The following is a 14,583-nucleotide window of genomic DNA, read 5'->3' on the forward strand; positions in this document are numbered from 1 at the left end:
CATCCATTTGTGTTATAACTGCAAAAGCTGTATGTAAATCATTTCTGTGAGAAACACAACGTTTGTGAAAAAGCAAAACAATGGCATGAAGTATACCAAAAGGGATCTAGCTCAATATCTTGGATTGTCTAATATATATATATATATATATATATATATATATATATATATATATATATATATATATATATATATATATAAAACAGTCCAGAGAGCTCCGCACATACTTAGTGTTGAATCTGTCCGGGGTGCATTCAAAGCATGTAACATATACCAAAAAGAAAGGAAGCACTCGCCGGGGCTTAAACAAAGAGTGATTTATTCACCCAATACGGTTACTTTTCGGAGATGCTATCTCCATCCTCAGACCTTACCATCCTCAGAGGCAGTGGACGAATTAAGCAACAGCGGTCTTAAGACTGCTGCTTCTTAACTCCTGGTTCCGGCATGCCTGAAGGCTCACGCGGAAACAGGTGCATTAGGCACCACTCGGGGCATCTTAAATTGGCCCCGAAGTATCAAGCAGCGAAGTGTTTCTCAGTTGCAAACTGTTTCATTAGCGCCTGATGAAACACGTGTTTATATATATATTCAGAAGGGAAGAGCACTCTCACTTAGTCCAACAACTGCCAGGGTGCTAGTGGAGAATATGAATACATCAAACAAAAAACTTGCACTCTCTGGTCTTTCCAAAACAACTTTTACTAAAGTAAGTGACGCTTCGGGGACAAAGTATCCCCTTCCTCAGACACAGTGTATTCAAATGCAATAAATAACTACAAACAAGCTAAACACCACCCCCAATTAGGACCAAAAAACGCCAAATGGTTGACATGGTAACACCTGATCACATAGTAAACTTATGTGTACAATATATTATAAACATATTAGTCTGAGTATCAATATAAACAATTAGTGATAATATAACAGTGCTAATCTGTGACAGGATAAATGTAACCAGCAACAGATATAATCAATGCCGTCACACGATCCTATAAACAGGACAACAAATATACATCATCACATGGCTTTGACAAAACTTTGTTATCAACATACCTTGTGGAAAATAAAGCCAACAAAACAGAGAATTGTGCGACTGGAATCAAAACCCGCCAAGAACAAACATACACACCTCCTGGTTAGTGGCACGGTCATGTGTCGCGGAGAACCAATGGGCTGCAGGCATAATGATTGCTATGGCAATGCAGTGTGTAATTCCACTGCCATCCATGGGGGGTGACTCCAACCAATCAGGATGGAAAACCAACTGAAGGTTTATTATTATAGATGATGCGTATACATAGCAATGTGCTGCCGACATATGCGTAGGTATGTGAAGCATATGAATGCTAGCAAAGTTAAAAGCACCAATCCTGACAAATATATACAATAGGTCAATGTCATAAAGATAAGGACAATAGTTAGTGCACAACAAGAGAAACATTGAACAATGGGAGAACGATTAGAAATATAAAACTGTATGAAACTACCTATGGAGAGAATAATAATAAAATGTAGGTGGTGAGGGTTCTCGGCTCACAATTGGTACATAATAATTGTTGGGAGTTAGTAAACCAATAGCCCCATACATATATGTTGATTAATATATCTCTAGGCACACAGTGTAAGAGCACCTATGTCAAGGTAAAGGGTATAAATTTAGCAGTACCAATGAATCAAACACCCTTAGTCTGAGGTTCACACTAGAACACTAAAAAAGGGATGGGGGGTGAAGTCCCAGTTAGACCTTATATTGGGGTACATAGAAAAGACATAATACTGCAGTACATAGAAATAGTAGCCAGATAGTGTATACTGTCTGGAAGTCTCATGCATGCATCGTTAAACTCCATTAAATTCAATAGTGGAGGGGGGCGGAGCCAGCAGCCGACACAGAAAGACGTGCCATATCAGAGCTCCTGATGTTTGAGTACAAAACTTTCATATTCCTAGCATGTTGGGACTGTGTATACTTCTATATCTGACCATTAACATGTCATAAAGCCAGAGGACTCTTACTATGGGACAACGGAACAAAATACTTGGCAATCCAACAAAGATAAAGACATTTGTGTCTACTGAGATCGCGACTGGGAGTGGGCCCGGAGCCGCCATCTTAAAGCCATCTTAGTGCCTCCCTTTTGCTCAAAGATATACTTTCTGCTCTATAATCGCCTTGGAAGCCACAATATGGAGAGACAAATCGCATCTGCATTTCACCAACTGGGGCTTTTACTAAACGATCACCAGCAGGCACTCATTAAACAGTTGAGAGCCACTATGGGCTCGCAACTGTCTGAGCCGCTACCGGTGGCAATAGAGGAGACGGTTAGCCACTATGACCCCAAAGAGTCACGTCGGAGAGTGATTTCAATTTGGGAAACAGAGGAAATCTGCGTCGCTACAACTAAGAATCCCAGACCTGTGATACCAGTACGGCTAAGTAATGGCGGTCGATGCAGTGCTCCACAGACTTCAGACGTGCACACAGATTCTAAGCAGCATTATGTGAACCAGCTAGAGGCGACCCGGAGCCAGGGGGAAGTAACGACTCAGAACTGTAAGCTGAAAGCCGTAACCAACGCTCCCCTTGTCATCATAAAGTTTACCTTGTTCAGAAACTTGGATCCGGAGACACAGCCGAGCGAGTTACTAGAAGCTGACACCCAGTTGAAGCTGCCTTCAGGGCGTCGCTCCCTGTCCGTGATCTTTGAGAGCCATGTACATCATTCAAATGAGAGATGCCCTGATGCTCGTGCCGGCATAGGGTAAATACTCTTATCATAATAAGGTCCCAGACAGATCAGGAGAATGAGCTTGCGGTCAAATGACTGATCCTTTGGGACCTAGGATAAAGATCCGCTAACTGCAACCCTCAGACTCCTTCATTAATCGTCCATCTGCAGTAGAGTGTATACAGATTCTGACTGTGCTTATGCTTAAACTTTTATGCAGGACTGCTGTGGTAATGAATATAGACTGATAGCTCTTCTGAGTATTTTCATGCAGCAGAAACCTTACTTTGTTATTATCCCACCAATAACTAACGCATATAATTCACATAGTGGCCATTTTGTTTTTCAACTGTGTTACTCATTACTCTAGCATGTCCTTTATTTTTAATGACCAGTATCTGGCATATAATTATGAATAATCCCATGGCCATATAGGTCTTTAAAATAACATTACTGTTGAATGAGTTCACACCTGTTTGCTATACATGTTGATAGTTCACTGTGTCCCTATTATCTATGACACAACTTGTAATGTCCTGGAGCTTAGTCTCCTAAACTGGTATTTTAAGCATATTTTACTTAGGCCTAGATTTGGAGTTTGGCGGTAGCCGTGAAAACCAGCGTTAGAGGCTCCTAACGCTGGTTTTAGGCTACCGCCGGTATTTGGAGTCATTCAAAAAAGGGTCTAACGCTCACTTTTCAGCCGCGACTTTTCCATACCGCAGATCCCCTTACGTCAATTGCGTATCCTATCTTTTCAATGGGATCTTTCTAACTCCGGTATTTAGAGTCGTGTCTGAAGTGAGCGTTAGAATTCTAACGACAAAACTCCAGCCGCAGAAAAAAGTCAGTAGTTAAGAGCTTTCTGGGCTAACGCCGGTTCATAAAGCTCTTAACTACTATGCTCTAAAGTACACTAACACCCATAAACTACCTATGTACCCCTAAACCGAGGTCCCCCCACATCGCCGACACTCGATTAAATTTTTTAACCCCTAATCTGCCGACCGCCACCTACGTTATCCTTATGTACCCCTAATCTGCTGCCCCTAACACCGCCGACCCCTATATTATATTTATTAACCCCTAATCTGCCCCCCACAACGTCGCCTCCACCTGCCTACACTTATTAACCCCTAATCTGCCGAGCGGACCGCACCGCTACTATAATAAAGTTATTAACCCCTAATCCGCCTCACTAACCCTATAATAAATAGTATTAACCCCTAATCTGCCCTCCTTAACATCGCCGACACCTAACTTCAAACATTAACCCCTAATCTGCCGACTGGAGCTCACCGCTATTCTAATAAATGTATTAACCCCTAAAGCTAAGTCTAACCCTAACACTAACACCCCCCTAAATTAAATATAATTTAAATCTAACGAAATTAATTAACTCTTATTAAATAAATTATTCCTATTTAAAGCTAAATACTTACCTGTAAAATAAATCCTAATATAGCTACAATATAAATTATAATTATATTATAGCTATTTTAGGATTAATATTTATTTTACAGGTAACTATGTATTTATTTTAACCAGGTACAATAGCTATTAAATAGTTAAGAACTATTTAATAGCTAAAATAGTTAAAATAATACAAATTTACCTGTAAAATAAATCCTAACCTAAGTTACAATTAAACCTAACACTACACTATCAATAAATTAATTAAATAAAATACCTACAATTACCTACAATTACACCTAACACTACACTATCAATAAATGAATTAAATACAATATCTACAAATAAATACAATTAAATAAACTAACTAAAGTACAACAAATAAAAAAGAACTAAGTTACAAAAAATAAAAAAATATTTACAAACATAAGAAAAATATTACAACAATTTTAAACTAATTACACCTACTCTAAGCCCCCTAATAAAATAACAAAGCCCCCCAAAATAAAAAATGCCCTACCCTATTCTAAATTACAAAAGTTCAAAGCTCTTTTACCTTACCAGCCCTGAACAGGGCCCTTTGCGGGGCATGCCCCAAGAAATTCAGCTCTTTTTCCTGTAAAAAAACACATACAACCCACCACCCACATACCCCTAATCTAACCCAAACCCCCCTTAAATAAACCTAACACTAAGCCCCTGAAGATCTTCCTACCTTATCTTCACCATACCAGGTTCACCGATCGATGCAGAAGAGCTCCTCTGATGTCCTGATCCAAGCCCAAGCAGGGGGCTGAAGATGTCCATGATCCGGCTGAAGTCTTCATCCAAGCGGGAGCTGAAGAGGTCCATGATCCGGCTGAAGTCTTCATCCAAGCGGGAGCTGAAGAGGTCCATGATCCGGCTGAAGTCTTCTATCAACGGCATCTTCAGTCTTCTTTCTTCCGGATCCATCTTGTAGACCTCCGACGTGGAACATCCTGCTGGCCCGACGGACTACCGACGAATGAAGGCTCCTTTAAGGGACGTCATCCAAGATGGCGTCCCTCGAATTCCGATTGGCTGATAGGATTCTATCAGCCAATCGGAATTAAGGTCGGAAAATTCTGATTGGCTGATGGAATCAGCCAATCAGAATCAAGTTCAATCCGATTGGCCGATCCGATCAGCCAATCAGATTGAGCTTGCATTCTATTGGCTGTTCCGATCAGCCAATAGAATGCGAGCTCAATCTGATTGGCTGATCGGATCGGCCAATCGGATTGAACTTGATTCTGATTGGCTGATTCCATCAGCCAATCAGAATTTTCCTACCTTAATTCCGGTATCTCTGGTATCGAGAGTTGAAGTTGCGTTAAATATGCTCTACGCTCCTTTTTTGGAGCCTAACGCAGCCATTCTGTGGACTCTCAATACCAGAGTTATTTTAAAGGTGCGGCCAGAAAAAAGCCAGCGTTAGATACGCGGGTCGTTACCGACAAAACTCTAAATCTAGCCGTAAGATAGGTAAGTTTACTGTATAATTCAAAAACATCTACTGCTATGTCTTAAGCACAAAAGCTGGCTCAGTGTAAATTCTTTACCCTTATATTACTACACAAGTTATTTAGTTCAGAATATTTATTGCTGTGAATTTAATAATAGGTACTACTTTAGCAATATTGATCTTCGCCTTCTACCCCCTCAACTGTCGCACAGTTAACTGTAGTTCCAATGCCTCACATAATATGATATCTTTGCTCAGGCTACATGGCTACTGCTATAACTCTCAGCGGAAGTATCATTGCTATAGTGTCTGATGTGATAATTTTTCCTACAAGTGTGTGTTAGTCTTATGTTATGTATACCGTTATTTTTCTTTGTTACATGTGGAGGCACAAATAGATTCTATATATTATGTTCCAGTCCTTTATTATACATTACAAATAATGCTATTTAACCACTGTATATCTTGAGCTATATATGTTATGTTGTTGCATGTCTCACTAGATCTAACTACGTTATGGAATGATGTATGCTCTCAATATGCCATGAAGAGAAATCCTTCTGACACTACATAACTCCCTAAGCATGCAATTTTTGTCTGTTTTCGCTACTGTTGGATTATGTGTACATTTTCTATATCTCTAAGTGAAGCTCAACCTTACATATTTAAACTATACCCCTATGTATGTTTGTACTTGCTTTTAGTGAGACACGTAATATTATTAGCCTTCCGCATAGAGCTTAACTTTAGTTACTTTGGAATAGCACAGGTCTGGTATTGGTTAACTATAGTCTATTTGCATAATTTACACTTTGGGATTAAGAGCTCATGCCCTCTCTGTTACGGTCCTTTATGTAATAACTATGGTGACTTTCCTCCTCTCAGCAACTGCTGAAATTCTAATACTAAGATAGAGGTGGTAGCTACATCTTCCTAATTAGCTTATTTATGTTCTTTTCCATAGCCTTTGCAGTTTAGGGCGTTTAATGGTTAATAGATTTTGAAGTTTATAGGAAGTCTTGATTGATTGTTTGTATTTTTTCTTCAGAACTATTCTTTATGTGTACAGACATACCCTACCTGGGACTTTTCCCTCCTGATTTAAGGTACTTCTCTGTTTATACATATTATACAACAGCGCCATGCCCTACTAGCCCTGACATTGTACTTCTCCAAAGGATGGATGATGTTCATTTATATTCCCATCCCAATAACTACGTTATAACTCATATTCCTTTTTACATAGTTCCCCATATTTACAAACCTGACATGCTGACTGGCTCCGCCCTCCACTTCCACCCCCCTACTCTATTTCAAGCGGCTCTTGCCTGCTGCATTCCCCCCTCCCCCCATAAAACTATATAACTAACTCCCCCCTGGCCTTATTGTTACTTGAATAGATACACTACTTTACTTCCCATATGGCGCAGAGAGGACCTTTTTTTTTTGTTTTTACTACCTTTATTATAAAACTGAAGTCCGGCTATAGTTTGCCCAACTCTTATAATAATATTTGAGCTATATGGATATATAATGTCATTTCTACAGGGTGCTTTTTGTAAATTATTATCTAACGATACTGTATATGCACTTTTCTGTAAATGTCTTGGGGCATACCCTTTCTGTTGTATATGATTATGACTTCAATAAAAATTATTTGAAAAAAAAAAATTCAATAGTGGAGACACCAGAGTTATAAGAAGCAATGCCAGTCAATGATAGTGTTCAGTCCATTGGTAGGAGTACCTTGTTCCTATCACTCCCACGTTTCAAGGGGGGGATGTGGTCTATCAAAACAAAGTGGAGATCGTTTACTGTGTGGCCATCCTCCAGAAAGTGCCTTGCCACTAGCTGATTACTCTTCTTATTCTTGATGGCATTTGTAATAGATGATCTGTGGTTGGCAAACCGTACTCTAGCATCATTTGAGGTCTTGCCAACGTAAAACCTCCTGCAGCTGCAATTCAACAAGTAGACTACATGAGTAGTGGTGCAGGTGATGAAATGTTGAATGGTATACCTCTTGTTTGAGTGTGGGTGGCCAAAATTGGTTCAAGGTACGATAGCACTACAGGTCGTGCACCCTGCACACCAAAACAAACCATGTTTCTTATTTTGTTGAAGCCAATTTCCATTTTTATAACAATGAGTAGGGTCTGTGATTATCAGAGCGTCCTTCAGATTAGTATTCCATTTGAAACCCACCCTAGGGTGTCGCCAATTGTTGAAAGGGAGAGTTGGATCACTTTTAATGATATGCCAATGTTGGTCAAGACTTTTTCCCAGTGTGTTCATGACTGGACTATAAACAGTAGTGAAGGTCCATCTGTGTGCAATGTCTTCATCAATATCAGGATCAGTTGCTCTAAGGTCCTTGACCATTCTTTTGCTTTGGTCAATCAACCTCGGGTTGTATCCTCTCTGTACAAACTTACTGGCCATTTCGGATAGTTGTGTTTGTCTCGCTATTATTTCTTGCCACGCGGATCATCTATGCCTTAGGAATGGCCTTCAACAATGATGTCGGATGATTACTCGTCGCATGTAAGAGTGAGTTCCTATCTGTAGGCTTACACTAGATATATGTGCCCAATCTATTGTGCTCTTTCTTAAATATTTTTAGGTCCAGGAATTCTCCCATTGTTCAGTGTTTCTCTTGTTGTGCACTAACTATTGTCCTTATATTTATGGCATTGACCTATTGAAAATATTTGTCAGGATTGGTGCTTTCAACTTTGCTAATATTCATATGCTTCACATACCTACGCATATGTCGGCAGCACATTGCTGTGTATATGCATCGTCTATAATAATAAACCTTCAGTTGGTTTCCCATCCTGATTGGGTGGAGTCACACCCCCATGGATGACGGTGGCATTACACACTGGGTTCCAATAGCACTGATGTCTGCTGCCCATTGGTTCTCTGTGACTGTGCCACTAACCAGGAAGTGTGTATGTTTGTTCTTGGTGGGTGCCGTGGCCGTGTTAGCGTAACCTTAGGGTATTCTGATCGGGTTTTGATCCTGGTCGCACAATTCTCTGTGTTGTTGGCTTTATTTTCCACAAGGTATGTTGATAACAAAATATCGTCAAAATCATGACATGATGTGTAATTGTTGTCCTGTTTATATGATCGTGTGCCTGCATTGATTATCTCTGTTGCTGGTTTCATTTATCCTGTCACAGATTAGCACTGCTATATTATTACTGATTGTTTATATTGATACTCATATTAATATATTTATAATATATTGTAAACTTATGTTTACTATGTGATTACTGATTAGGTGTTACCATGACAACTATTTGGCTTTTTTTGTTCCTAATTGGGGGTGGGGTTTAGCTTGTTTGTATTTATTTATTGCTTTGCATTTGTATATACTGTGTCTGAGGAAGGAGATACTTTGTCCCAAAAACGTCACTTATTTTTCACAGTAAAAGTTGTTTTGGAAAGACCATAGAGTGCAAGTTTATATATATATATATATATATATATATATATATATATATATATATATATATATATATATATATATATATATATATATATATATATATATACAGTATATACACACATAAATAAATAAATACATACACATAAATATTTATACACACATATATACATACTAGGGATGGACGAATGTTAGCAACATTAAAAAAATAAACAAATTTCAACACATTCGTTCATTCGTTTTGAATTTTGAATGTTTGTACATTATTCTAACATTCATTTAAAGGGACATATAACTCATATGCTAAATCACTTGAAACTGATGCAGTATAACTGTAAAAAGCTGACAGGAAAATATCACCTGAGTATATTTTACCTCACAATTTCCTCAGCTCAGTAGAGTTAGTTCTGTGTAAAAAGTTATACTCAGTTACTGCCCAGCTGCAGGTAAAAAAAAAAAAATGAAGAAATGAACAGCAGCCAATCAGCATCAACAGTGCTGAGGTCATGAACTCTTTTACTCGGATCTCATGGATTTCACTTAACTCTCATGAGATTTCATTGTAAACTTCCTTACACTGAATAGGGAAATAACATGAGTGTGCACGAAAGCTCGCTCCTTCCGCTGTCCCGGGACAGACATACTGATTTGTTGCTTAGAAGTCTTTTACAATGGGATGTGGCTACTAAGAAACTTTTTAGGTAAAATATCTTTCTTTTTTACATAGAGATGTTCAGGTGATATTTTCTAGTCAGCATTTTACAGCTATACTGCATCACTTTCAAGTGTTTCAACATTTGGGTATTATGGCCCTTTAATGTAATAGTATTTCTAATGCTATCTTTAAATGTAATAATTTGATACAAATTTTTCTAATTCAAGTATTGCATAATTCGAATCAAATTATGCAATATTTGTAATAGAAAAATTTAAATCAATATATTTGTAATATACTCTTACCAGCAACTACCAGCAACTTGTCATATGCCATACCCCTTTAAATCAGTGTTAAAGCATATAAAATGAATCTTTATTTTATACCTAATATGTATAAATGTGTGAAAAGTTAAAAATGTGTGAAATGCATTTTTTAAGCATTACCACTTTAGTTAGGTCTCCAAGAGCACAACATTTTTCGGCTGCATATTGTGTTGCACTTAGTCACATCTCACCACTTGTATAATGAACACTAATATCACTCTCATCCATTAAAATCACCCACAATGATATTTCAGAACTTAATAAATATTATTAATTGTGGATTTACTGAAAAACTAAAAAAAAACTGTTCCAGTGTGTTACAGTTGTTGGGGGTTGGGGAATTCAGACCTAGCCGCAAAGTATGGGAGAGTATTAAAAAGAATGAATTCATATTGTATATCACAGACTATAAACTGAAGCTTAATTTGCATCACTTGCATTTGAATGTAATTCTGTTGACTTTAAGTTTTATTGTAATAGTGTAAATATTGTTTCCTTCTTTGAGTCTTATTCTATAGTACAGGTTGCCCTCTACTGTCCAATGAGGAGCTTTACCACAACAGAATTTCTTGGCAGGCCTAGGATAAGCAAGGTTGTAGATCAAATACCCCATTTCTAGGTAGGGTATATACTCTATATTGTATTTGAAGACTGTCAAGTTACCCTTGTGCTGAAAATCACCTGCATCTTCCATTCACTCAAAAAAATTTTTTTATTTATTGCTTATGAACTCAAAAAAGTAGTTTGTTATTTGCAAATCTGTTCAACTACAGATTTCAAACGCAGCATGTAACAAAAGTGTCATTTTAGTGAACTTACCTATACGTCTTTTTTCAGTTATTTGTAAATGTCCTGCACAATTATAGGCAAGATTATAAGGGGAGCGCAAAATATGCCAATGTGCGCTGATATAACGAGTTAGGTGCAATGCGAACGCTACCTTGCGTTTGCATTGCAAACGCTCCAATGGATAAGTCGCGCAGTAATGGGCAGCAAATATAAATATATATATATATATATAATTATATACATATATATTTATGTGTTAATATGTGTATATATACATATTAACACATAAATATATGTGTATATAAGCATATATATTTATAGGGAACGTTTTTTTCTAACACTCTGAGTTAGAGTTTAGCCCCCAAAACTGCCTAGTGCAGTTATATTTCTTAAAAAATAAAGATGCCACAATTTTTTTATTTTTAAAATAAACTATACATATTTCTGACCTCTGGTTAATTTTTTAAGCGCTAATTGCTTATAATTGCTGGTTATTTATCGTGCGCCCACATGCTTATGATTAATGTGATTGTAAAGTTGAATTACTTAAAGGCCAGTGTTTAAAAACACTCTAAAAAAAATGTGCACTTTAAGTCATTAAACTTTACAATTACACTTGGGCAGAACTACAGGGGGTGCAGACAGAGGTCTCAATTGCGACTGGGCCCCTGAGGGTGGGGGCCCAGCTTAAAAAAAACAAAAAGACTGTACTCTAAACATTCCGCCAATGCCCCACCCGCATCTCCTTTAGTATTGAGCAGATCAATGACTAATCTGGCTTTCTCCAATTGCTGGGTGCCCCCTTTGGCATCCAGCTCGTGAATCACACAAGGATTGGAGGAAGCTGAATCCTCATCAATATGCAAAATACTGAAGGAGATGCGGGCAGAGGATCATCGGTAAATTTATGGTAACAAAAAGGTAAGTATTTTTTAAAAGGAAGCGTAATTGTAAAGTTTAATGACTTAAAGTACACATGTTTTTAAGAGTATTTTTAAATACTGGCCTTTAAGTCATTCAACTTTACAATCACTTTAAGCATAAGCTAAAGCTGAAAAATAATAATAATAAACGTATTACGTAACCAGTTTTGCCCAAATCCATCAACACATTAACCCCCTAACTGCCCCTACCACATCATAAACAACCTCACAATCTATTAACTCCTAAACTGCCACAACCACTATTGCAATAAAACTATGCTATTAGCCCCTAAACTGACACAAACCCCATTAAAAAAAAAAAAAAAAAAAAAAACCTATGTAAAAAAATAAGAAACATCGCAAAAGAAACAAATATTCCATTGAAACAAGACAAAAATCCTTAAAAAAACGAAAACCAAGGAAGTAAAAAAAAAAAACATTTTAAGTACTGTCCGGTCTTCTGTACAGTGTCCAACATCTTAATCCAAAAGTACTCTATAATCCAGTGCTGAGTGTGACCATCCTTCTTGGATCTTCTCTACCATGGTCCTCTTTTGGTCTCCATTTCTCTTTTATAGAGATGTCTGACAGTTATTTTCTTCCAATTGGCTAATCAGTCAATAAAATTAGTTTTTATCCTATTGGCTATTTTTTCTCTCAGAGGTCTCAAATAAAAACTGGGCCCACAACTATTGGGGCCCATTGGGCCCTGTTATCAGTATTAGATTTGCTACACAGGGCCCTGGTGGAGCTTGGGATCCCCCTTCATCATGCTTTACCTCTCTAAATTACCCACTGCAAAACAGGGCCTCCAGTGTAGGGGAAATGTACGTTTTTGCCTTTAAAATATGGTGGCAGGGTTTACAAGATGGCCGTCACAGTGTGACTATACAGAGTAACCTGACGCATTTTGTGTACAAGATATCATGCTCCTATGTGCCTGCTTTCTCAGTTTATACTAATTTAAAATAGCCAGAAGGGGTACTATTTAATGGGAGGATCCCATCACAACCTTTTACCTTGGGACCCAGGGATGCCCTGGGATTTAGTTGCACCTCTATCCAGGGGCTTGGCATAGTATATAAAAAAACAATCCTATGTGCTAAAATGATTTGACTGCACATGTCAAAGCATGTTTTTAATTACATCTTTACTGTTACTATCATGACATAACAATGCATTTTTTGTTAAGCAAAATTAATTCTTTAATTCAAATTCATACTTTTTATGTTCCTCTATTACCTATTTATTCATGTTACATCTCATGCTCACACTGGCCTTGTTTTGGATTACATTTAGCATTCAGAGAGCATGGCGGGATTATTTGCAGCGACAAGATTCCTTGCATACAAACTGTATGGAGAAACAGAGTCCATCACCGTCCTCTCTGTCCTCAGACAAGATGAGCAGCTCTATCAGTATGAACACATTTTCTGATGGCAGCACTCCCGTAAGTACAACATTCATATTTATAAGTGCTTGAAGAATACTACCCACAATTCCCTTTCTTCAGTCAGTGATTTATTATCTAAGGATTGCACAAATAGTAGATGGAATATAATGCTGACATTTCTTAAAATCCCTTGCATTATGATACGGTCAGAAAATGCCACTAGAGGGCCCTCTAATTATTGTATGGTTGAGAAAGACAATGCAATATTGCCTTTGCAAAACAATGCTATTTTAATATTCCTTTTTTCATGAACTCCATTGCAGATTTGGAAATACTTTATTACAAGTCATACAAGTCATTATATAGAACACTTTTTTATAATGTTTTTAATGGAAAACTATCACTACTAATATATATAATTCTTTAAAGCAAGGCCACCCAAATTATTATACTTAGGCCAGGATTTCTTGCGTGGCCCTCAGCTTCACAGAGGAGAAAATATTCTTCAGCAATTTGTAACTGGAAAAAACAAAAACAAATACATATATTTTACTAGTTAATTAGGTTTGTGCATTTCTGCTAAATGTTCTAGTTTTTTTTTAACAGTAGTCTGTATAGTTAAATTAAATGTATTAATAGTAAATATTTTCCTATGTATTGTTTAAGTAAAAATGTGATTACAATCTAATTTTATTTGAAGAGGTTATCCTGTGCATGTGATTATAATGCAATGTGACCCCTGGTAGATTCCATCATTAGTGACCAGGCCCTTATATAAAAAGCTTTAAATGGAAAATCTTGTAAAATATTATAATGCTCTTATTCAGTAGGACATTTTATTATGAAACAAATGCCCATTTTGCACAAATGGGTTAAAGGGACATTGAAAAACTCTTGCTTTTGAGTAAATGCTATAGAGATGCCAAAAATCTTAAATTCTCTATCATAGACTTTCAAAGTACTGCAGGTTGTCTAAACTAAACCAGCCGTTTTATTTGCAGTGTTGTCAAAACCAAGGTAACTGGATTTGATTTTTTACTTTTCTAGGGAACCTGGGACAATTTTCTACACAAAAATCATGCTCATTATTTTGAGCCATTTGTCACCTATAAATTTATGCATTTGGATATGTATTAGCCAACTCCCAAATTCTACTCAAAGTGAACATTCCACTAACTTACAGCTCATTATTTAACCAATGATCTCATATCACACATGCAAAATGACCTTAATCTACTTACTACTATGCTCTTTTAGAACTGCTCCACACCTGATTCCCATCTCTGATACTACAGGTAGACTATAAGTAACCTTCCTCATTTTCCTTGGTAGCGTTTTGGAACCATCTTGTGCTAGAAAGATTGATGTACAGAGCGTATTTTACAACACTGCTGGTCATTTTAAAGGGA

The 14,583-nt window shown here is 37.3% G+C and overlaps 1 protein-coding gene across 1 annotated transcript in view; it reads left to right on the forward strand.

Annotated features, from left to right (window-relative positions):
* Nucleotides 1-13,264, forward strand: part of IQCJ (IQ motif containing J) — a 92,961-nt gene extending 79,697 nt beyond the window's left edge. Inside the window, exon 4 of the mRNA XM_053711793.1 lies at nucleotides 13,081-13,264. Coding sequence (XP_053567768.1) covers nucleotides 13,081-13,264 — 184 coding nt within the window. The remainder of the gene's footprint in view (nucleotides 1-13,080) is intronic.
* Nucleotides 13,265-14,583: the final 1,319 nt, after the last annotated feature.

The sequence above is a fragment of the Bombina bombina genome, chromosome 4 (assembly GCF_027579735.1).
Source record: "Bombina bombina isolate aBomBom1 chromosome 4, aBomBom1.pri, whole genome shotgun sequence".
In the NCBI taxonomy this organism is placed as follows: domain Eukaryota; kingdom Metazoa; phylum Chordata; class Amphibia; order Anura; family Bombinatoridae; genus Bombina; species Bombina bombina.